Source organism: Hydra vulgaris, chromosome 09 (genome assembly GCF_038396675.1).
Source record: "Hydra vulgaris chromosome 09, alternate assembly HydraT2T_AEP".
NCBI lineage: Eukaryota > Metazoa > Cnidaria > Hydrozoa > Anthoathecata > Hydridae > Hydra > Hydra vulgaris.
The window spans coordinates 22809297-22835120 of record NC_088928.1 but is presented as its reverse complement, the minus strand read 5'-3'; the positions used below and the strand labels follow the sequence as shown (position 1 = coordinate 22835120).

Below are 25824 nucleotides of genomic sequence, written 5' to 3'. Positions count from 1 at the left end.
TAAAAATTAAACATCCTCTCAATTCGCTGTTTAATTTGAGTTCTTTTATTTTAGGTTCAAAGTAATCTGTATCAATGGCGAATTTTTGCGTACCGTTGGTGGACATACCGCCTCGAATACTCTTTTCAATCATTTTTTGATGTTCGTTGGTCGCAGGATATTGGATTGGAATTAAACTGATGGTAGAATTTAATTTGCTGGTATAACTAAAAATGCTAACATGATTTAGAATATGAAATTTTGTAAATTCAAATGTTCTTTCGTCAAAGTCAATCATAACAGAACCTAATACGACCGTATCGAGCACAGTATAGATATGCAATAAAGATTTTAAAGTTTTTAAATTTAAAAAGTTCCACAATTTTTGAACCCTTCATAAGCTTCTTTCAATTTTTTAATTTCTTCTTGTAAGTTTTTAGACTTCATTAAATCGTTTTGAGCAAATAATTCAATAGGTGGAAATGTTTTATATTCAATGTTTAAGAGTTCGTCTGTTATTTGCGAGTAAGGAAATAATGTTTTTTTAATAAAACAGTTTTTAAACTCTGGATTGTCGGTTAAATCATTTACTTCGGGATGAAAAGGTCGTAAATAATGCAATATGGTGTTGACAATTTGATTTTGAGCTTTTCGTGACAACATACTACTGGCTTGTTCTAAAGAACAGTTTAAAATTATCAAACTATCTACAATTTTAATATGTTTATCGATGCAGATAATATTGACTTTGCTCACATTTTTAGATATAACAAAAACATCTTCCATGTTGCTATATTTTATAAAAGCGTTAAAAGGTATAGTTTCAGATTCTGCCAAATGACCGTATAACGGAATATCCAACATTTTTTTTAAACCTTCAACAATAATAATGCGATTATCAAAAGAAGCATTGTGAGCAAAAATAGGACAAGACAAATGCAGACTTTATCTACCTAAATTTTTGTTGAAATAATCGTGAGCTAATCCATACACTTGTCCTGAAAAATGATCGTGATCAATAACAAGATAATCTTCAAAAGCGTTAAGAAAAAAATTGCATTTATTTAAAACTTTTTCTCGATTTTTTTCATCTTGAATAAAATCAGATAAACTAAATTTTGTTTCAAATTGATTATTAAAAACAACCAACATGGTGTGATACCATAATTCGTAGACGGGTTGCTTAAATTTTCTCATTAGAATCAAAAAATGAAGGTTATCTGTATATTGATCACCACTTTCGTTAATATATTTACGTAAGATTTTGATTAAAAAGTAGGGATCTTCTAACAACTCTATATCTTCTTGATTAAAATAGTTTACAAATTGGTGTTCGGTCATGATAAGCAAAGACAATTGTTTCATATAATCTACAAGTTCACCAGTGGTGATTCTCACATAATCACTCAATAAACCGTTAGTGGCAGGTAGGTATTGAAATTTTTCCCACCATCTACAACAAATGTAATACAAAGTGGAGACTCGAAATAAATCTTGTTTTATTTTTTCAGCATCGTTGTTGATTAAATAATTTTTAACGTGACAAGGTAACATGAACAATTCTAAATGTCCTACTCTTTGAAACACCATGTTCACAACTTGAATTCGTTTGTCGTTATAAATGCGAAATTCATTATGATTTAATCCTACATTTTCTTGAGGAGTCATGTGAGAAAATTTATTTTTATAAACATCAGATCGACGTATTTTATCTACGGGAGTTCTACAAATAGAACATAAAGGATTTTCTTCTTGCCATATTAAATCTCTTTCTTCACTTGATATATTTAAATTTTCAAAACGCGGTAAACATATTTCATTAGTAAATCGAACTAAAGTATCTGCTAAAGCAATTATATCGTAAACTCTCAATTCCATTTTTAATTTTTCATTATTTTTACAATTTAGCTTTTCCCACAAGATACGTCTGTGTGTCTTGTGAAGTAACGAAACTCCTGGTTGAAAGTAGTCTGGTAGACAGGTTAAAGGATTTCTTTCTAAACTTTCAACCGTATTTTCATAATAAAAAATCCATTGAGTAATGACTTGACCTTGTTCATCCAAACCAAAACATTCTCTTGCTAATTTTTCATGAATGCATTGAATCACAATGGAATGACAATAATAATTCAACTCAGATAAAGGTTTGACTTTGGAAGTAGCATTTTCTTCAGACTTTGTAATAACCGTTTCACAATCAAATGTCATTAAAAAAGGAAACAAATTTCTACTTGTACACATGAACGAATTTTGTGGTCGATAGTGAGTAATGCAATCGCCGTATGTAAATTTGTCCGGTTTATAATAACCTTCGCATTTGTGTTTCTCTGTAGTAAATTTTCGTCCACAATCTGAACATTGAAACAAAACACGTGAGTTGTTAGAACAAAAATACTTTGTAGAAAATTTTTCATTCAACATGCTTATAGCGTGAAAAGAATTGTTTTTTTGAAAAATACAAATTTTTATCGTGTTGATTGCTTTCTTCCGTTGATTGGCTTTATTTCTTTCTTCATCGTTAATAAATACTCTTTGAGAATCTCGTTCGTCTTTGGTAATGTTTGCGCTTTCGTAAACTACTTTTAATAATTCTGCAAGAAAACTTTTATATTGTGATTTTAATTTAGAATGCAACAATCGAATTTTGGTGTTTTTTTTGTTAACGGCAAAAATTTTAATATTAATACGATCAAAAGTATTTTCATAAGCAAAACAATGACACAAATCAATCAAAGTTTGAAATGACATATTTTTAGATTTTTCTTTTAATTGTTGTAAAACGTCTTTCCACGCTAAAATATTATGCTCTTCTTGATCTTCAAAAAGAAGTTGTAAAATATTTTCTTCAGAATATAAATCAGTAGTGTTTTTTTCCAATACTTTTATATTCCATTCTTTAATGGTGCTCACATTCCATTGACGAATCAACAAAGAGACGAGAAAAGCAGAATAAAAACATAATCCTGGTTCAAACAAAATACTATAATCTAAAAACATTTTCTTTTTTTGTTGATAAGACAGAATAGTATAAAATAAACTTTTTAGTGATTTTTCCCATTGTGTTAAAGAATGAGGTCAATACCATTCACCAAACCATTCGTCTATTTCTTTCCTCTTTTGTTGATTTTTTTCGTAATATGTTTTTTTGCATTTCTTTCGATTGCTTTTCCTTCGTTGATTTAATATTTTTTTATTTTTTTCATAGTAGGTTTTGTTGTGTTTTTTCTTTTTTTCAATTTGTTCATCTGTCATGAGCATTTTTCTTCTCGTAATTTCATCATGGATCTTTCTGTTAAATTGGATAAAGTTTTAATTTTAATATTACATATTCGTATTATCTTCCATCCGCTATCATTTTCTAAAACATTAAAAACAGCTCGCACATTGGCATCTTGAATAAAACGTAAATTTGTTGGTCCTTCTAAAGGTTTAATAAATTAAACAGGTGAATTGTAACAACGTTTCATTATTTTACAATAACCATTTTCAATAGACTTGCAACACAAAGTAACAATATTATAACCCAATAAAAAGTTTTGAAACAAGTCACCAAAAAGAATACTGTTTTTCATTTGTGTTTCAAATCCTTCCATTGTTTTTTGTTCAACATGATGAACAATTTTATCAGGACTTTGAGTTTCAGAATAAAGTTGTGATTCTTCTACAATATCTTCATCTTTATAATCATCTTTAATGTAAAAAAAATGTTCAGTGTATATACTGTTATTACTAAAACGAGTTTCCTCAGTTTGATATTCAAATTTCATTTTTTAAGAATCTAAAAAAAAAAATTTACAAGTATTTTTTATAAAATTCCAAAACATCAGAATCAACAGTAATACTTTTAAATAGTGTTCGTAAATCAAATTTATTATTAATAATTATAAATATATCGTTAATATTACAAACTCGTGATAAAGAAACATAATAAAGACTATTAATAAAAGCCTTTGAATTAAATTGAACAACGGCTTTATTCATGGTACTTCCTTGAGCTTTATGAACAGTAAAAGAAAATGCTAATTTTAAAGGCAAACCAAATCTTGAGCCTACGACAGCATGAGAGCAATCTAAAATTTCTTCTTTGACACATTCAATTTTGACTTCTGTTTTATTCATCATCACCCAAACTGCATTATTTTCTATTAAAATGACGGTACCAATAGTACCATTGCACAAACCTTCTTCCACATAATTATTTCTTACAAGCATAACAATAGCACCTATTTTAAGATAAACAGCCGCTGGAATTTGAAACGTGCATGGAATATTTTGATTTTTAGTAACATCTTTAGCATAAAACCAATACCCTTCTTGTTTGATAGTCTCCATTTTTTGATTGTTATAAACATCCACTTCGATGTTTCTAAAAAATAATCTTGTATATTTAGAGTTTAAATTTTCATCTTTTTCAAAACAACGTGTCATAAAATAATCAATAGTTTTGTCTGAAACTTGACCAAAGCGTATTTCATTTAAAGCTCCAAAAAATTGTTCATCGTCTTTTTGTCTAAAGCATTGAGTTAAAACCAACACTTCTGTCATGTAGTGTTGCCATATTTGTGATTTAAAAACAAATTGCCCTGTAACAGGTGGCAACTGAAAAAAATCACCCCAAGCAATCACTTGTACACCACCAAATAATTCATCGTAACATTGTCTAATTTCACAAGCTATTGAATGTAATAAATCAAATGTTGAAGCGTTAATCATTGAAATTTCATCAATAATTAAAACATCAGTTTCCAACCACGTTTTTTTAATGTCTGGATGCATATGACGTTTATAATAATCAACACTTTTAACACCGGTTTCTATACCAGCAAAAGCATGTATTGTGACACCATTGATTAAATAAGCTGCTTTTCCTGTACTCGCAGTAATATGTATTGTTTTATAAATTTGTTCACTTTGAGCAATTTGGTTGACAATATAACTTTTTCCACATCCAGCGCCACCAGTAATAAAAAAATTCTTTCCTTCATCAAGCCATTGAAGTGCTTTTTGTTGTTGTAAAGATAACATTTTATTATTATTTGCTGAAAAAAAAAATTTTTTTTTTTATTTACTGAAAAAAATACATATAAGTATATTTGATAAAAAAGAATAACAAAATCAGTTTAACATTTAGATTTGTTCGTATTTTTATTAATATTATTCATCTAAAAAAAAAAAAATTTTTTATGTTGAATATAAATATATAACAGCATATTTTATAAAAGACATCATATATATAATGTTCTGATCGACAAGTCTTTCCACTTTACAATATAAATCATTTGGTTCATCTATCAAAATATTCGCAAGAATCATTTCGTTTGCAGGCAATAGGTTTTGTTTAATTAACAACTCCAACATTTTTTTATTATGTTTTTCTCTTAATTTATTCATCTAAAAAAAAAAAAAAAAAATCAATATACAGAATCAAAACATTTTTCACAATATATAAATGAACAACTTTCACCATCAGAATATCTATAATCATCACACTCTTCACAATCATTTAAATAATGTTTACAATTTTCAATTTCTACACATTTTTCTTTTACATGATTTAATACATCTTCTTTACATTTTAATTTAAAAAAATTATAAAAATATTCAAAATTTAAATTCGAATAAACATGATACTGTATTTTAATATATTGAAAGACCATCAAAATCAATATATGAGGTATTCTTTTCATTTCTTCATTGAAAAATGCATTCCACTTGTAATTCAAATCATGCCATTTACAATGATTACATAAAATTTGTTTTGAAGTAATCGCATGCAATCGAATATCTTCCAAAGTAGCTGGGTGAGCTTGATTGAATTGGTATATTTTTTCCATCAAAAAATCCAATTCATTTTCTGTTAGTTCCATTTTTTATTATGTAATCTAAAAAAAATAAAGTAAAAAATAAAGAATTTATAAAAATAGTTAATTTAACAAATCCATCGATAAACCAAAAATTATTTATAATCACAATCATGACACATTTGTTCAAAATCACAATTACATTTAGCTACATCACGTATTTCGTATCTATGAATATAAAAAGTTTTGTTTAATAAATCCGTCGATAAACCAAGTTTATTAGAAGCTTTTACTATCATAGTGTAAAATTCTTTTACTGTATCCTCACAATAAGTACAACACAAACAAAGAAAACGATAATCGTACACAGGATCGTATTCTCCACATTGACATTCGGCCAAAAATTTAATCCTTTTTTTTTGATTTCTATAAACTTCCAAGAGTTGTTCTTTAGATAGATTGATTTTTTTTGAAACTGTATCCACACAAGAACTACAACACAAACAAAGAAATGATTTGTCGTATTCATCACATTGACATTCAGTCAAAAATTTAATGCCTTTTTTTTGTTTTTCATAAATTTCCAAGCGTTGTTCTTTAGTTAAATCCATTTTTTTTGAAGCTTTCAATATAATATCATCTCGTTCCATTTTTTTTTATTATGTAATCTAAAAAAAAATATAAAAAATTACAATACATTTTTTTCAAAATTTTGGCCATTTATTATAATTTGAAAAAAAATGCCTTAGAAAAATACAATAAATACAATATAAAAAATTTAAATAAAGTTCAATATAAAAAATAAAATTATTCAATCATATATAAAAAATGTTTATATACTCTTTGGTAGTCAATCTTTTCTGTACATAAAATTTCCATTCTCAATTTTTTACATTTTACACACAAATCGTTCGTATCGCAAGGACAGAAAGCTAAATAATTTATTCTTTTCTTCAATACTTCTGTTAATTCCAATTTTTTCGAAGAGTTTATAATAATTTCCAATTTTTTTATTATGTAATCTAAAAAAAAATACAAAAAAATGTATACAAAGTTTAAAAAAAAAAATATAAAGAATCTTTATATTTTGTTTCTGAACATAAAATTTCCGATCTGATCTCTCGACATTTTGTACACATATCATTCGGTTCGAAAGGACACGAAGCCAAATAGTTAATTCCATCTTCGTAATATGAAAAACTCTTTTTCAAGTCTTCATAATATGAAAATCTTTTTTTCAAGAATACTTCAGCCAAACCTAATTTTTTCGAAGCCAACATTATATTATTTTCCATTTTTTTTAATTATGTAATCTGAAAAAAATACAAAAAAATGTATACAAAGTTTAAACAAAATACAAAAAATGTAAAGTTTAAACAAAATTCAATACAAAAAAAATGTATACGAAATTTTAATAAAACTCAATATGAAGCAAAAATTTTTCTTATTTCAGCATAAATGTAACAAGCATTTAAATTACAAAATACACAATTAGATATACATTCACATTGAGCTATTTTACATAGAGCTTCATAAACATAATCAGGTTTTTTACAAACAAATAAGAGTATTGTTTTGGTAACCCCTATTTTTTTAGCTACTTTTTCACACATTTCAGAAGCTTCTTCACTCATGCGCCAATCTAAAAATAAAAATGCTTCAAAAACTTCTTTTTCTCTTTTAAAAGTTTCTTTTTCTGAATATTTATCAACTCGTAGTTTTTCAGGTTTGATTTGTTGCACTTGTTTTACAAATTTGTCAAATTCTTCTTGAGTCATTTCTTCTTGAAACAATTCTTTAAGATGATAATCTTCCAAACAATCTTCCAAACAACCACTTTCATTTTTAAAAAAATCTTTAGCATTCAAATAAGTGACTCTTGTAAAATCGGGAAGAACATGGCTGTAACGAAAAACTTTGTTGTCAGGATCAATATCTTCAATAAGACCAAAGCTCCCATCTTTGTTTTTAACAATTTCAAATTCACAAACCACAACCATTTTTTTATTATGTAACCTAAAAATTACAAAAAAAAATATTACAAAAAATAAATACAAAAGATTTATAATAAAGTATAATTTTCAAACATTTCAAGCACAGTTTTTTTAATATTTTCTTCACGAATATAATGTTTCACAAAATCATATATTGTTTTGCAAGAATCACAAGGACTAAAGCCAGTACAAGTTTCTTTTGAACAAGATTCTGTTTGATCCAATAACCTCCTTATCGTTTGAGTTTGATCATGAATAACAGCTGTTGATAATAAAAGTTGAGCGATGAGATGTTCAACATGAAATTTAAAATTTGACATTTTTTATTATGTAACCTAAAAAAATACAAAAAAATAGTTACAAAAAATAATTAATCTAAAAAAATACTATAAAAATTAATTGAATACCATTATGTCTTTGCGAAATTCGGGGACATTTTTTTCAATATACTCAAACATAGCCACATCTCTTTCTTTTTGTTTTTCTTTATCTTCTTGTACTTCTGTTTTAAGCCATTCAATATTTTTTTGATTTGTCGTAAATTATTTGTACATGGCTTGCATATACAGTTGCAAAGTTCTTAATCTGTTTATAAAACCATCTTTTTCAGCATCTTTTCGTATTAATTTGTTCAATTCATCTACTGCTTCATTTAAAATGTTGTCGTGAAAATTTTTAACAACATCTTTAAAGTTTTCACCATATTTAACAAAACATTTTACTATTTTATATTCAACAGCAATATCTGCATTAAGTTTATCCAACTTTCTGTATTTATGAGAGATATATTTTCCACATTTATAATCTCGAAAGAAATCCATATTTTTTATTAGTTTACCTAAAAAAATACAAAGTTTTTAAAGTACAAAAAAAATTTGAAAAAAAATAGATTACTTGATAAAAATATTTACAAGAGTAATCATAAAATAATTTCTAATTGATTTTTTTAACTTAATCTTTCTTTATGCTTTGAAATATAATGAAAATTTTTCATGTCCACGTTTAATTTCATATAAGAAAACATGGCTTCATCTCTTCTTGCAAATTCTTCCTTTTCTTTTGTTACAATAAATTGCAATTCTTCAATTGCAGCATTGCAAATGACAATCATGAAATTGACCAACTTTATTATAAAATGACGAATATTGAGTTATTTTTTGATTTGCTCGTTATTTTTATTTATAATTTCTGTTATTTTTTCAAGTTCCCCCACTATTCCATTTTGATGATCATCATTGGTTAAAAATTCTTTAACGATAACAAAATGAAAGTAAAAAACAGGTGATAATTCTTCCAAAAACTTCCACAATTTATGTTCAGAATGATGTAGTTTGTAATATTTGGTAATCAATTCGATGCGATCATCAGACCATTTTTCATTATCCATGTTTTTCTTATTAGTTAATCTAAAAAAAATTATACAGTTAAATGATTAAATTGATGTACCAAATTTTGATTACATTCAATATGATTATTAATAAAAGTTATTAATTCTAAAAAAGTGTTTTCAATAAATTTTACATTTGTTAAATAACTTTCTACACTATAATCCTCATCTATTATAACAATTGATGATAACATGTTTTTTACAAATTGACATTGTTGATGAATACTTTCAAAAACAATCAAATATAAATTTGATGAAATAGTTTGGTGATTAGTTCCAAATATTCGATAAAATTTCATTTTCATTCCAATCATATTATCAAGTGCTTCACTAAATAAAATAGCTTGACAGTTTCCTACAAACGCTGATATGATTTCTAAACGAGTATGTTGTTCAGAATCTAATTTTTCAATGTCATACCAAGCGCTCCAAAGAACGTATTCTTTATCTTCTCTCATTTTTTAATTAGTTATCTAAAAAAATAAAAAAATTATACAGATAAATGTTTAAAATGATATTGTAAATCGTGATTACATTCAATATATTTATAACTAAAAGTTAACAATTCTGAAAAAATTCCTGCAATAGTTTTTAAACTCGATATATAATTATAAATACAACTATTCTTTTCCATTTCGTTCATATCCTCAATCACAATATCTTCTATATTTTCCATAAGTAATTTTTCTCTATCACCACAATCAAGTTTAATTTTAGAAAAAATATCCAAATAGCAATCTAGTTTATTTAAAGACATGACTTGAATTGATTGCATGAAAGAACTTTTCATATCATTAATATCTTTCATTACATGAGTAAATGAATCCATATGACGGTTGCCAACAAAACCCATTATGTTTCATAAACGTCCATATTGTTCTTCATCATGTTGTAAAATAGTATCCCAAGCAAAGATTGTAGGCCAATCCATTTTTTTCTTAGTTTTTCTAAAAAAAATTTACAAAAAACATTTAAAAAATTACTTAATTTACATTTGATATACAAATTATTTTTAATTAAATAATCGTTAATGTCTGCTGTTTTTATAAAATTACAATATCCACATCCAACATTTTCTTGATCTTTAACTGGACGTTGAAAAGACACATTATTTTCAGTAGAAAAACTTTTTTTTTTATTTGTTTACCATGAGGACCACATATTTTAAAAGTAATAATACGATTGATAAAAGGCCATTTTAATACTACATCATAAGGTGTAGATCGCATCATTGTATATAAACCAATTTCTTCTTCTTCATGTTTATCGCATTTCGTATGGGTAGTCAATTTCATTAAAAATTGATAATTTTTATAATAAAAAGGCACACTATAATAAGCCTTGCTTTCATCTTTTAACTGCTCTTTAAAATTTTCAAAAATCCATATTTTGCTGCCATGACCATTATTATGATGCATTTCTTCCAACATGGATAGTCGAAAATCTAAATTTTTTATTTTGTCAACACATAATCCATTGAATAAAAAATTTGGATTGTCGGTAAAAATAAATGAAGCCATAATTTTTACTAATCTAAAAAAAATAAAAAAAATTTACAAAATATAACAAAAAATATTTTATAAAAAAATTATTTTCCAGTGGAACCAAAACCACCCTTTCTTTTTACGTTTTTAATCATTGTCATTTTTACTCCACGACAACAACACCCATCAAATTCTATTACATTTTTGTCAGCTTTAAACATTTTTAAAAATCCTATTTGAGCAATAGCGTCTCCACGTTTAATCACATAATTTTCTTCAGAATGATTCATCAATAAGACTTTAATTTCCTCTTTATAATCGGCGTCTATTATTCCTGGAGCATTCAACACTACCACACCATATTTGTAAGCTATACCTGATTTTGAATATACCTGTCCTGCTAAATTTGAATCCATTTTATTGATATACACTCCAGTACTTACTAAAATACGTTGATGTGCTTGAAGTATAACATCCTTTGAGCTTCTCAGATCAAAACAAGCGCTCTCTTTTGTTTCATAAAAAGACCATTCATGAATATCTGTAATTTCGAGTGATTTTAACTCTTTATTTTCTTCCTTTTCCATTTTATCTATCTCGCTGTCTTGTCAAGAAGATGATTTGAACAAGTTTTTTTTCACTCTTTTTATATAAAATAGTAGTCATAACAACATTATCTCTATCATTAAAACAGAATTAAAAGTATAAAGTACAAAGTTTAAAGTACATCACACCACATTGAACTTTAGACTCTTGATTAAGAATTAACATTTTTTTTAAAAACTTGTTTAGTACTTGTTTTTTTTTAATCTCTCTTTTCAACTCAAACAGTATAAAAAGAGTTCATTTTCATTTAAAAGTTCATTCACAACACAACGAACAACAAAAAAATGGCAGAGTTTGAAATTGTTTACTGCAACGATAACACCTATGTTAAATTTGCAGATTTAGCGGCTGCTACTTTGTGGTTAATTGAATTTAAAGAAGAAAAAAATGTGAAAGATAAACAATATTCTACTGTCCCTCTCAAACCGTTGGCACAATTTAATTATTAAAAAAAAGAATTGATTTACAAACCAAAAAATGAGAGCTGTGAAATCTTATTACCATGGATATATATAGAGAAATGTGTGATCTCAACAAAACAAATTATTTGTTTAGATCAGAGCTAAAACTAACAAAAGACGACAACACATTTAAATTGCCCAAAGGCGAAGTAACTAATAATGTAGTTTTTATATTTAATCATAACAAAATGACCAAAAAAGTATTGCAAACTTTAATGGTGAGTATGCAAGAAGCTCAAAACAAAGCCTATATGACAGTGGCTTACCCTAAAACTCGCATAATAAAAACCATTGAGTTTAACAATTTTGATATACGATTAGCAAAAGAAGAAGACGAAATTCATGCTACAGAATACGCAAGACTGATGGCTATAGAACCGTCTTTTCACAATTCGTTAATTAAAAATGGTGTTTCTCGAAATTTGAATCAAAATTTGAAGAGAGCTTGTGTCGAGCTTGCTGAAATCGAAACAAAAAAAACTAAAGTCGAACCAGAAGTACCAGAAGTACCAGAAGAAGACGAAGAATAATTTTTTTTTTGTAATTTTTAAGAAAATTTTTGTAATTTTTGAATTAAAAAACCTGTTTTAATATTAAAAAAACTTGTTTTTTTCTGATCTCTATTTCCTATATATAGGGTGAAAAAAATAAATGCTAGTTCATTTTTGAAAGAGAAAATGACTTGCAAACAACTCGACGAAAGTCTCATCAAAGCTGTTCAACTTTTTTATCCAGATAATGAATTACATCCTATGTTGTTTGAATTTCACCATTTAAATAACACGTATGAAGAATGGCAAGACATTATCTTTACGTATTTAAAAAATTTTAACTTGGAATTGAACTTGGAAGAAGAAAAATACAAGGATTTGTATTATATCTTTATAGCTAAAGACTATGAAAATAAGCTTCATTTATTTGAAAAACCTTCACGTCGTTATATGAATTTTGCAGAACAATCACCATCGTGGAGAACGAGCATGCTAGAAGTATGTTGCATGATAAACGATGATTTTTTAAATGTAATCAAAACAACAGTAGAAAAACAACACGAAGAATTAAAAAAACAACTAGAAGACTTTGTTAAAGTATATAAACTTTACTTCAAATCAAAAAACATGGAAAAAAAATGCACTTCATGGAAAAGCAAACTTAAACTGACTTTAAAGTATTATTTTTTGTTTCCTTATCTATCTAACAAATGGGAGTATGATAACTTGAAGAAAAATTGTAAACTATTAAATTACGTTTATCCAGCTTGCATGGACCAACCGCCTTGCTTTTCGTTTGACGATAAAGTTTTTCATAATGGCTATTACACCCTATACACACCAGTTCCTATTTATGAATATTTTATACAAAAAAAAGTACATCAAGAAGGAGATAAAGTGTACATTTACAAAGCCTTTGAACGTTGCAATTTTCACGAAAAAAGTTTAATAGAAATGTTTCCCACAGCTCAATGGTTTTTTTTCTTTAAAAGAAATTTTAACATTTCAAAGATTTTATACAGAAAAGAGGACGATGTTTATAATTATGAAAACGACAAAATAGTATTGTTAAAAAGTATTGTTAAAAAAGATCATTACACCAAATATTATGTGACTGCGGAAGATGGATTATAAACAAGACAATTTTTTTTTTCCATATCAAAAAGTTGATATACAAGTTTATTAATACGAAATATATTGTCAAAGCATTCACAAGTCTCTTTTTTTAATATATAAACACATTTGATATTGTCTTTTATAAATTTAATAAAACTCGAGTATTCTTCAACATTTAATACTGTATAATCTTGCACGTCGATATTTTCTATAAATCCGTTTGCAAAATCTTCTAAATAGTGCGCAAACATAAATGTTTCATATTTAGGACAATGTTCGTGGGTATGTTTTTTCGTATAGTTATGTTGATAATGTTCTAAACACAAACTTTCAAAGTTAAAATAGCAAGGCAATTTACACAATTTGGGAAACAATAATTTGTTTAAATCAAATGTAGCTATTTTTTGATCATTTATTGTAGACAACACATCTTTTTCCATGTTTCCACCTTTATAAAATACGACATTATATTCGAATTTTGAAAATATAGTCTTTAAGTAATCCACTACGGAGCAGCAAAATATAATTTCACCAGTATACTTGAAAGACGGATAATACTCTAGTCCATGAATATTTTTTAAGCAGTATGAAAATACTTTTTTATCCTTTTCATCCAAATTTTCAAACTTTTCACATGGTATAACTTGCGAGTGAAAAAACTTTTTATCGACAAGTGATCTCAAACATAACTCTCTAATGCAGTTTCTGCCCCACTTGTGAATATCTTTATTGGTAATAAATTCAAAATCTAACAACCGCAACTAGAAAAAAAATGCTTTTTTATTAAAAAAAGAAGCGTATTCTTTTAATAAAATGAATAAAAAAGTATAAGAAATCAAATTTTAAAACATTTTTTTACATTTTTTTAATTAAAAAATGATTCGCGTTGATAGCATCATTAAAAAAATTCACAACAATTGCGCGGTGTGCGCGCTCGATGAAGTATCTAAAAGATATAAACATTATGAACACAAGTCTGGAAATTCTTCACCTTCATCTGATCACGTAGAAGAAGAACATTTTACAGATAAAAGTTCATTTGAATTTTTACAAAATGTACTCAAATCCAAGAGGATAACATTAAATTCTTACAGTATTGAAAAATGTTTTAAAAACAGTGAATTTAATAATTTACTCGAAAATCCTCAACTTTGTTCTATTCATCTCAACTACTTTGATGATTTGAAAGAAACATATGGTGAACATTATGTAATAGAACTCTATAAAACCAAACTCACTCTTTTGCTGCTAGAAAGAAAAATCAAACCACCTATGGTTCTAACAGAAGGCGAGCAAACTGACGGTTTTGTGGATACGTTTACTTCAAAAGTAATACCTACTCTCTTCTTTGATAGAAAAACTAGATGGTGCTTTAAAAAAGAAATCAGTTAAAAGAAACATTGAAGGAATTATAAAGGAAGGAACCGGCGATAAAAAAAATTTATTTGTTAATATATTACACGCTTTTGTAACACTATTTATTGCGAGTTTTTTTTATTTAGAAAAAGAAGAATAAAAAAAAATGGCTACTGATGATTCTTTGTCTCGTTTTTTTAAAAATTCAGAATTTAAAAATTATTTTATAGGAATATATGCTTTTGACGAACTAAGTCAAACAAAAACTCATATTCATATTATTCAACAAATGAAAAAAAATGGCTCCTTTATCATTTACAACAATGAAACTACAAAAGAAGCAGGTCAACATTGGAGAGTGTTGATGAAAATAGACAAGGGTCATATTTTTTGTTTTGATAGTTTAGATGAAGAAAGTGTATTGCAACAAATTCCAAAACATTTAAGATTTAATAAATATTTGTTTGAAGCAGTAGAAGAAGTCAATAGCAATATACAAATCAACACGATTAACATTAACTACAATGAAATTGAAATTAATTCTTATATACGACAATCCAATCATTTTCCTACAGAATGGACAGCAGAAAATCGTGAATTTTATTGGTTTACCAAATTTATTTTAAAAATAGCGAAATCACTGGCAATCAAAATGTATTTTTTTCATACAATAAATTTCCTTTTCAATGGAATGATAGTAGTTTATGTGGTGCATTTGCCGCTTATTTTGTAGCTCTAGTCTTTCGCAGCGAAAATGTATTATATACAGATCAAATATATTTACCTTCGTTGTGCAGACTGTTAAACCATTATTTTTATGAAGTAACAACGCTTCATGCCTCTTCACTAGTTCAGATAAATCTTTATTCATTTTTTCAATTTATTAAACACGAACTCTTTCCACACCTTGATAACACTGCTAAACAACTGTTTGAAAAAGACATGCAGTTGCATTTTTATATGAAAAAACAGGAAAATCTGGAACGTGATCTATTGTCTATAAAAACAAAAGAAATTCCTTTGCATTATGATATTTATGAAAAACAAATATTGGCTCAAAATGCTCTTAAAAGATTTTTAAAAGATGCAGGATTCTTAAGAACAAATTATGAAGCTACGTGGGATAAGTTATCCCTATCGGATATTCAAGCCATTCCATCTGTGATGAACGAGGAAAATATTTATTACATGATTCAAAATGAAATGGATAGATTTTATGCAAACAATTATACACGATTAAAGACTGCCAATCAATTTTTAGATGTACCTATTGATGATGTCATGACTAAAAAAGAAATAAAAGGCAGATTGCTCTGAATTTAATATAAACAGAATCATGAAGAGAACAGCATACACATTACTAGAAAAAATTGTCGAAGAAAAATGCGCTACGTGTAATGGTTATGGTGAACTCTATTTCCTCGTGTAAAGAGAAAAAAAAATGACACTTTATTAAAAAATTGCACGATTCACTTATTAAATAAAGAAGTATGGATATTTAACACCATTACTAAAAGAGCGGGCAAAATACATCTTCACAAGACGTGTTGCTTGTCTTGTAAGAGGGTCGTCCATAAAGTACGTACGCTCATAGGGGGAGGGGGGGGGGTCTTCAAAAAGCGTACGAAAGCGTATGGGAGGGGGGGGGGAGGGTTCAATTTAAAAGTACGTACTTCGATTTTCTAATTTATCACAATTAATCAGCTAATCAATAGAAAAGTTACATTCTGACTAAAGATTCTAGTTTGCCAACATAAAAAGATGTATGGTATATGAAGTAGAGGGTATAGTTTTCCTCTATGCACACACATGTATGGGCGCCCTCAGAATTTTTTGATGTTCCAGATAGGACACTTTCACACATCGTGCAAACTCATAACTTAAGTTTGTTTATACCTATGCCAAATGAGGAGGCCTTGCAAAATATCGGGATGGCGGAGGCCTGTGAACAAAAAGCCTTAAAACGCTTACCATCCCGACCCCAAAAATGAGAGGGGTGTAAATTTTGCATGGTTATAACTTTTAGATTTGGAAAAAAATTTGGATGGGCTCCGCCATCCAAATTTTTTGCAAGGCCACCTCATTTGGCATATTAACAAACTTAAGTTTGCACGTTGTGTGAAAGTGTTCTACCATCAAAAATTAAAACATCAAAAAATCTTGAGGGGGCCCATGCACACATGCCCGCCCTTATATACTGGCCCTGAGTAAGATCTGAGGGCAGTGGTTGATGGGACGGAGTCACCCCAAAAAAAAACGTGTCAATGGCGTCTCAAAGACCGCTAGGTTTTGCTAAAATAAAAAGCTTCTTAAAATAGCAAAAGGGCACAAAATTTGCTGTTGCTCCCTCCCACTGGGTTTTACCCTTTGTTTTCAATATTACTGATCTCACCTTAGACTCATTTTTTACTTACTAAAGAGGGGTGCCTGAAAAAACGTCCACCTTAAGTATAGTTTATTTACATTTGATTCGTTAGAAAAACAAAAAAAGTTTTCCTAGATTTCACCGAGAATGGAACCTGGATCTCCGTCGACTATTGCCGCCGCATAAACCTTTCGCCCAAATACACACTTACATTAGTAAATTTTAAATTTATTTAAATTATTATTTGCATTTATACTTAATGACGTTTTTAAAATGCGTAAGCAAAAAGCTTTGGGGTAGTATAAAGTATCTAAGGTACCCTTCGTCTTTTTTTTTTTAAATTAAACTTTTTAATTAAGAAAAAAAAAAAAGGAAGGATGGGGGGGGGGATATTTGAGGGGGGGGGGTATTTGAGAAACGTACGTACTTTTAAGGGGGGGTGGGGACATAAAAGTACGCATGGCAACAGGGGGGAAGGGGGGTCAAATTTCAAAATTTTTGGCGTACGTACTTTATGGACGACCCCTAAACGAAAAAAACATTGACTATCAACGATACAAAAAGAAAAAAGAAGAAGAAAAACAAAACAATTTTTTATTTGTACATATATATTCATTAAATGAATTAATATAATATTTTTTTACAACTGTTTTTTTAATATACTTCAAACACTTTATCCGGAGGCATATAAGGGTTGGCAGGTTTTCTAACAACAGGAACAGGAGCCGTTTTTGTTTTTTTGCCTTTCCACGCTTTTTTTATACCGTATAACAGCGAACCCACTTGCAATGCGTTGGTTACATTTTTAGGAGTTATAAAATCAGCCAATCCTCTTCCTCTTTTACGTATCCTTTTTCTATTTTTTTTATGTGTCTTAGATCTAAAATTTTGTCTTTTTCGCTTAAAAGCCATTTTTGTTGACAACGGCAAACATACGATAAAAAATGTTTCAAAGGAATTTCAAAAGTATGTTCGTGTCTTTCTTCATATATAAACACAATAATGAGTTCATCATTGGAACGTGTTACTTTAATAATTGTTCCCCATTTTAAACGATGTACCAATGAAAAATCACCCTTTGCTTTACTATTTGTTTTAAATAGTGAAATATAAAAATCTTGTAATTTCGGAAACGGATAACACAACTCTAGATAATCTTTAAAATGCTTCATTTTTTATGTCTATTTCTTCGAGTAGCCAAACGTTAAATGACTCTTTAATAACATCAACAAAGTCTTCATAACCCATTTCAAATTCGTGTTTGTTTTCACCATAAATAAAAACAATATGGGCTTTATTACTAACACGAGTTACTTTGATTTGTTTACTTCCATCCAAACGAAAAAATAATTTAAAATTACCCTGGACTTGTTTTAAACTATCATCCGTTGTAAAGGAAGAAGTTTCTAAATTATTATTCGTTTTATAAAATTCGTTTAAACAAGTTTTAAACTCCATTTTTTTTGTTTATTTCAAATGAATTTTTTTTCTTCAAATGAAATTTTTTATTTCAAAAAAAAAACAAACAAATTTATTGTACTTTTTAAAAAAAACAACAGAAAAAACACTATTAAATATTTTTTTTATCAATATATTTTTGGTATTTTATTACCTACAAAAAAAACACCATCATTTATATGCGATAAACAATATAATTTATTAACAATATCTAAATCTAGTATAAAACCCCCCCAAAAAGTAGATATTTTTAAGTGTCCATTTTCTTTATCGCCACTGATAATTTCCACAACACCGTTTTCGTATTCATAAGTAAGGATATAATCGCCAAACGCGCTCGTATCCGTTCTTAAATTTTTGAGCTTTTGATTTTGCTTTTCCATGTCTTTTATTAACCATAGATATTCTTTTAAATTTTCTTCAACATAACGACGAAATTTTTGTACAAAACATTTGTTGCAATACTTTTTTATATGAGTTTTTCTTCTCGCATGTTTGCATACTTTTGAATTCATTTTTGTAAGTAAACGTTTTACAGAGTTGAGCTTTTTTATACATGTTTTTTTAATCCGATTAAAATATAGTTTTAAATACACCACCAAGTACGGGTATATTTCCTAATAGGTTACCAAGGATACCTTTACCGCGTTTTCTAAGTATACGTTTTCGTCCTTTACCTATTAAAGAATGATAAGGTCTAGGATGAGCTCTCGATTTTTTATGAACAAAAATATATCTTTTAGCATTTTTATGACCTCTATGTCTTCTATGTCTCATTTTTTAATAAATATTTCTGTGTTTATCGCGATCCACTTTTGTTAAAACAAAACGATATATCGGTTTTCCTACTCGATTCATTTCGCGATTTTGTTTATTATTTATATACTTGCTTTTTGTTTTTCGATAATACATCAGTGCTTTTCTACAATATTGCTGCTTTATTTTTTTTTTAGTTTTTCCTAACTCTTCTTCGTCTTAGAGCTCTTAGTTCTGTATTATTGGGATCGGTTAACTCGTTTTCATCAAAGGAGGTCCTATCAAAAAATTCAAAAAAAGCATCCCTATGAAAAGGCCATTTTCCATCTACTGTATATTTGGGTAATTTAGATGTATATTTGGGTCTTAAATTGCTTTGATTTTGAAGGTGTTGAAAATAAATTCCGTCTTACAATGATACGGGAAAAATCAATATTATCTGCAGCCATTTTTGACTCTAACTTTTTTTTTGACTTTTTTTTGACTTTAACTTTTTTTTTGACTTGTATTTTTTTTGACTTGTATTTTTTTATATCTTTTTTTTTACAAGAGAAAAAACATAGTGTCACCCTGACACAACCTTACTTATTCTGTCTTTACTCTTTGTCTTAGTAGGCCTACTTACTTATGTTTTTTCTTACTGTCTTTATTTTTTATACGGCCGTATTTTATTCTTACTTACTTACTTACTTAGTCCTTACTTAACTTACTTAATCTTGCCTTAGTCCTTAGCCTGCTTACTCACACACTCGTGCGCTCACTCGTTCTCACACGCTCAGACATCACTCATCAGGTATTTCTACCCAACGCTTTAACATATAACTTTCTAGACATCACTCATCAGGTATTTCTACCCAACGCTTTAACATATAACTTTCTAGACATCACTCATCAGGTATTTCTACCCAACGCTTTAACATATAACTTCCTAGACATCACTCATCAGGTATTTCTACCCAACGCTTTAACATATAACTTTCTAGACATCACTCATCAGGTATTTCTACCCAACGCTTTAACATATAACTTCCTAGACATCACTCATCAGGTATTTCTACCCAACGCTTTAACATATAACTTCCTAGACATCACTCATCAGGTATTTCTACCCAACGCTTTAACATATAACTTTCTAGACATCACTCATCAGGTATTTCTACCCAACGCTTTAACATATAACTTTCTAGACATCACTCATCAGGTATTTCTACCCAACGCTTTAACATATAACTTTCTAGACATCACTCATCAGGTATTTCTACCCAACGCTTTAACATATAACTTTCTAAACTTTCTAAACTTTCTAAACTTTCTACTACCTTCACCTAGAGTCGAACCCACAACGGTCTAATGACATGGCGATTGAAACATAATGCGGAGAGCGAATGCACTATGCTACGTCGACGTGATGGTTCATGGAGTTTTGAATTCATTTAAAATGTTATTTTAACACTTTACGCAGAGTTTTTTTCTTTGCAGTGTTTTTAAAAAGTTGTCTACTCCGTATTTTAATCTCTTTAATCTTGTTCATAAAAGCGGTATTAAAAGTTTCTAAATTTAACCAACTTGACACAGCATTTTCTTTTCATTACATAAAGTTGCATCACTTTAGTTATTTAGTATTTTATTCTCTTTAATCTTGTTCATAAAAGCGGTATTAAAAGTTTCTAAATTTAACCAACTTGACACAGCATTTTCTTTTCATTACATAAAGTTGCATCACTTTAGCTATTATTTCACATTAATCTGTAGAGATTACATTTTATACATAAAAAGCGTGTTTTTTGTTAACAAAATCAAAAATGACAAAAACACGCTTTACCAAACGCTCTGTAAAAAAAACACAATATTATATGGACGACGAAGTTGTGGGAAAGGAGATAGATTTATCGGAAGATGAAGTGCTTTTAACTAGTGATGACGAACCTGAAATTATAGTCATCGAGGATGATCCCGAATTAAGTTTTCCAAATTTGAGTATTTTTGACGACGCAGATGAAATTGATTTCATAATAAAACCACCAAACAATCCACCAAATGAACCACCAAACGAACCAAATGAACCAAACGAACCAAATGAACCACCATTAGAATTTGCTGAAGATTCACTACCTCAAGAAACTCAACCACTACCTCAAGAAACTCCAACTCAACCCCAAGAAAACAATATTTTGAAAAAAAAAGTAAGTTATTTTTTTAAATTATTATTTATAAATAAAAAATTACATTTTTTTAAGAATTTTATTTTTTTATTTTAGAAAAAAAAAAACGAATACAAATTAAGAAGAAAACAACTTCGAAAATTAAAATATAATATAAATAGACTTTTTTATTTAAATTTATAAATTTTTTTTATATATAAAATACATTATTATTTTTGTCTATTTTTTCGTCTTATGTTTGCTTCTTTTAATTGATGTTTAATATCGACATAGGATTCGGCAGTGTGAACCCAGCGTTTTATTCTTTTACCAACTCTTCCAAGTTTACGATTTGTTGAACTTTGTTTTGTACTTGTTTGTGTTTGAACTGCTTTTTTTGTTCTAGGAACTGTTGTTTTTGTACGCGCCATATTGACAGTGTTTAATGATCTAGGAGTATACCTTATTTTAGGCATTTTTATAAAAAATGATATTTTTTTATTTATAACTATTTTTTATTTATTACAAAAAAAAATAATATGGTATTTATTTCTAAATAAACCTCTTTTTTTAGTTAAAATAAATTATATTTCAATAAATAAAGTAAAATACGAAGTATTCAATGATAGCACTATAGACCAGTTTTATCTTATCGAAAATGGAAAAAAACGCCCTATTTGTCAACTGTTTGCGTACAATGCAAAAAGAGGTAATTGTTTTATGGTTTACATCTATAATAAAAAAATATTATTTTTTTATAATACTATTTTTTCTTATAGATCAAAAGTTACTAACACTAAGTAATATTCGCAAAGTGTTAAGAAATGTCATGAACGATACACCTTCCCGCACTCGTCGTAAGTTTAACTTTACTAGTTTTTTTTATTAATAAAAAAAATCATTTTTTTTAATATTTCCCTTTTTTTTAGAAAGTCCATATCCACCTCCAAATAGAGAGGTGGGTCCCTCGCACTGGGACTACTCTCCTCGTAAGTTAAACTTGATCCTTTTTTATTTTATAAAAAAAAGTATATTTTTTTAATATTCTCTCTGTCTTTTTTTTTAGAGAGTCCAGATCCAGAAAATTTATAGTTTATGTTTTTTTTTAATTTTGTAAATATTTTTTTAGAATATAAAAATTTTATAGTTGTTTTTTTTTATATTTTTTTAATATACATTAATATTTTTATATGCAATTACATTTCTATTTTATATATACTAGAATAAAAAAATGATTAAAGAAATAATAAATTACACTTCAAAACAACTCCATCACGAATGGAAACATTTGGCGTTTTTATTAAAGTTTAGAAGAAGTGAAATAAAAAAAATCAATAAAAATTACATAAAAACATTTGATAAAATAAAAAACCTTTTAACCCTATATATATTAACACAACCAAACAAAAAGTTGGCAATCAAACATTTGTATTTTGTATTATCATTATGGGAAGATGAAAAACTTTTATATAATATACAACAATGTAAATTATTTATATTGAATTATTTATATTAAATTTTTATATTTTTTAGCAAAAAAATAATGAATTTTATGCAATTAAAACTAAAAATAGCAGCACATTTGCAAACACAATGGCAAACTTTGGCAGAATATCTTGACTACAAAAAACGTGAAATCGAATGTATACAATGTGATTACCATAATATCAACGAAAGAATGATGAGACTTTTAAACTTAATATATCAAAAAAAAGGAACCGAAGTCGAAGCAGCTCGTGCTTTATATGATGCTTTATGGATGTGGTCTCTTGACATTTCAACAAAAGAAAATAAATTAGAACTTGAAAAAAATATAGATATAACTATGGAAATAATTACACATTTTATATTGCAATAATTTTTTTGTAACTTTTTTTTATTTTTTTAGCAAACTAATTTATTAAAAAAATGAAACAATATATCAAAAAATGTGGATGGTAAGCCTATTTCACTTTTTTATATTTTTTTTATTTTTTATACACTTTTTATACATTTTTTTCTATTAGTTATAGAGAAAATATTAATGAAGACACTATATGCTACCACGAGTTGTTATTGACAAAAGAAGAAGAACAAGATTTGGAAGAACTAATGGAAATGGAAGAGTTAACAGAGGAAGATTATGAAAAATATTTAGAACAATTAGTACAAGAAATGGATGAAGAAGAATCAGATTATATTGAAGAACTAAAATCACAAATGTTAGGAGAAGAAGTGGAAAAAGAAGTGGAAGAAATAGAAAAAGAAATTCATGAGATCTTCAATGAAATGGAATGAGAACAATATATTTTAGACGTATTAAACGGACAATTTACCCGAACTTTATTTGTAATTTTTTAATTTGTAAATATATCTTTTTTCTTTTTTTAGCAAACATAATAATGACAACTAATAATAATGAAAATTATGAAGACATGTTTCCTGGTTTTGGAGACGTATTTGAAGAGGTTGAAAACATAACTTTTAACGATATATTCAAACAAAAACAAGAACAAGATATTAAAGATATTGAAACAAACATTATTTATATTTTAATTCTTTTATATGTTTTATTGAGTGATTTTATTTATTTATTAATTCTTTTATGGTAAAAAAGACGTATATTTTTTTTAATATTTTTTATATAAATAAATGTTTTTTTTTTCAGCAACTAATAAAAAAAATGGCAGACAACATATATCCTTGCTGTTTTTGTGACAAAAAATTAAGTGCAGAAGAACTTTTACATCATCAAACAGATTGTTCTACAGAACAATACTCCCACGAATGTTTTACATGTAAAAAAAAGGTACAAGATTTGTTAAACCATGAATGCGATTTTGAATTTCTAGATATACAAAAAATATGTTTTTTTTTGTAATACCAAAATCGATGATCAAGATTATTATGAACACTCTGTCATCTGCTTTCAATATTATAAAGAACAACAAAATCGTTATTTAAACCAAATCATTCAAGAAGAAAAGAAAAATTTAAATTATTTGAATCTTTCTATTAATCAAATCATGAATAGAATGAAGAGTCTTCAAGAAATTTCAACTAAACAAATAGTTGACTCTAAAGAAAAAGACCAAGAAATTAAAAATCTAAAAGAAGAAAATGACAAACTTGATCAAACCCTAGCAGAAATAAACAAAGAAATGGCAGAATTAAAAAGTCTCTTTTATGACAACATGTTGGTTTTAGCAAATCAACAAGATACAGAACAACTCAAACAAGAAATAACAAAACTTTATCAAATCCTAGAAGAAAATAGCACAGAATTCTTAGCTTTAAAAAAATCAATTCAACAACCTAAAGAAGTAAAGGTAATACAACACATCTTTAACGACACGCAAATCATCAAACTTGATCAAATGAATCTCAGGCTATTATCAGATGAACCATTTTATACAGAACCCGTGTACACATCAGAAGGTTATCGTTATCGTATAAAAGTTTATACTCGAAGTACCGACATAAACAAACTAGCCATTTACTTTCAATTATTACGAGGTGACCTGGACGATGCTTTAAAATGGCCTTTTACCAAAAATGTCAATATAACCTTGAGAGATAAAGATCAATTTTTTACTCGTACTACTACCAACAATAATTATCTTCAACTTTTAGACGATAGTTCTTTTGATAAACCTACCACTGAATATAATGTAGCTGTTGGTTATAAGAATTTTATTTCACACCAAGAACTAAAACAATTTATTATTCACAATAATTTATTTATCACGATTACTATTCAATAATATACTTTATGTAAAAAAATGTATTTGTACTTTTGTTCTATCATTGTTATTTTTTATATATTTTTATGTACTTTATCTAACATTATTAACCATTATTTTTTTTAGACTAACTAATTAAAAAATGAACACAATTGAAATATTCAGAGAAATCAGTCTGGAACTAACCATTGCCAACGTGAAATCGATTAAATTTATGCTTAAAATACCTTTTGGAATCAAAGAAACTTTAAAAAATGGTTTGGACATTATAGCATACTTTAAAGATAACACTATACAAAGCGAACACGGTCATATTTACGAAACATTAGAAAGCAAGTTAGAATATTTACTTGTATTATGCAAAGCAATTCATCGTAATGATATTGTCACTAAATATAAAAACAAAATTCCTCGACTACCTACCTATGAAGAAAGCGTTGTTAAAAATTTACCACCTGTGTATTCACCACCGAACGCAGTATATCCAAGTGCGGTCATAGAAGCTAAACAAGAAGAACTATTCTATTTTTATAATCCTGTACCAGAACCAGCTGAAGCATCAATATTATTATATATAGATAATTATCTATTATAATTATAATTATCTATTATAATTATCTATTATAATTATTATAATTATCTATTATAATTATTTATTATAATATTATTATAATAGATCAATATTATTATATTCACGAAAATAATTT

The 25824-nt window shown here is 27.4% G+C and overlaps 2 protein-coding genes across 2 annotated transcripts; one reads left to right on the top strand and one right to left on the bottom strand.

Annotated features, from left to right (window-relative positions):
* Positions 1-3771: 3771 nt before the first annotated feature.
* Positions 3772-5004, bottom strand: LOC136085349 (ATP-dependent DNA helicase PIF1-like). Its single transcript, XM_065806648.1, has one exon. It carries the CDS (start codon positions 5002-5004, stop codon positions 3772-3774), a length of 1233 nt encoding a protein of 410 aa, XP_065662720.1.
* An 18772-nt stretch (positions 5005-23776) lies between these two features.
* LOC136085348 (TNF receptor-associated factor 5-like) lies at positions 23777-25138 on the top strand. The gene is made up of 3 exons (XM_065806647.1): positions 23777-23842; positions 24043-24183; positions 24227-25138. Exons 1-3 carry the CDS (start codon positions 23777-23779, stop codon positions 25136-25138), a joined length of 1119 nt encoding a protein of 372 aa, XP_065662719.1.
* Positions 25139-25824: the final 686 nt, after the last annotated feature.

What these genes read in the sequence shown, in the direction of transcription:
- LOC136085348 (XM_065806647.1), top strand. Translation starts at nt 23,777, where the DNA reads ATGACAACTAATAATAATGAAAATTATGAAGACATGTTTCCTGGTTTT. An exon ending in TTGGAGACGTATTTGAAGAG is followed by an intron (nt 23,843 to 24,042) that starts GTTGAAAACATA and finishes TTTTTTTTTCAG; the next exon opens with CAACTAATAAAAAAAATGGC. An exon ending in GTTTTACATGTAAAAAAAAG is followed by an intron (nt 24,184 to 24,226) that starts GTACAAGATTTG and finishes TTGAATTTCTAG; the next exon opens with ATATACAAAAAATATGTTTT.
- LOC136085349 (XM_065806648.1), bottom strand. Translation starts at nt 5,004, where the DNA reads ATGTTATCTTTACAACAACAAAAAGCACTTCAATGGCTTGATGAAGGA.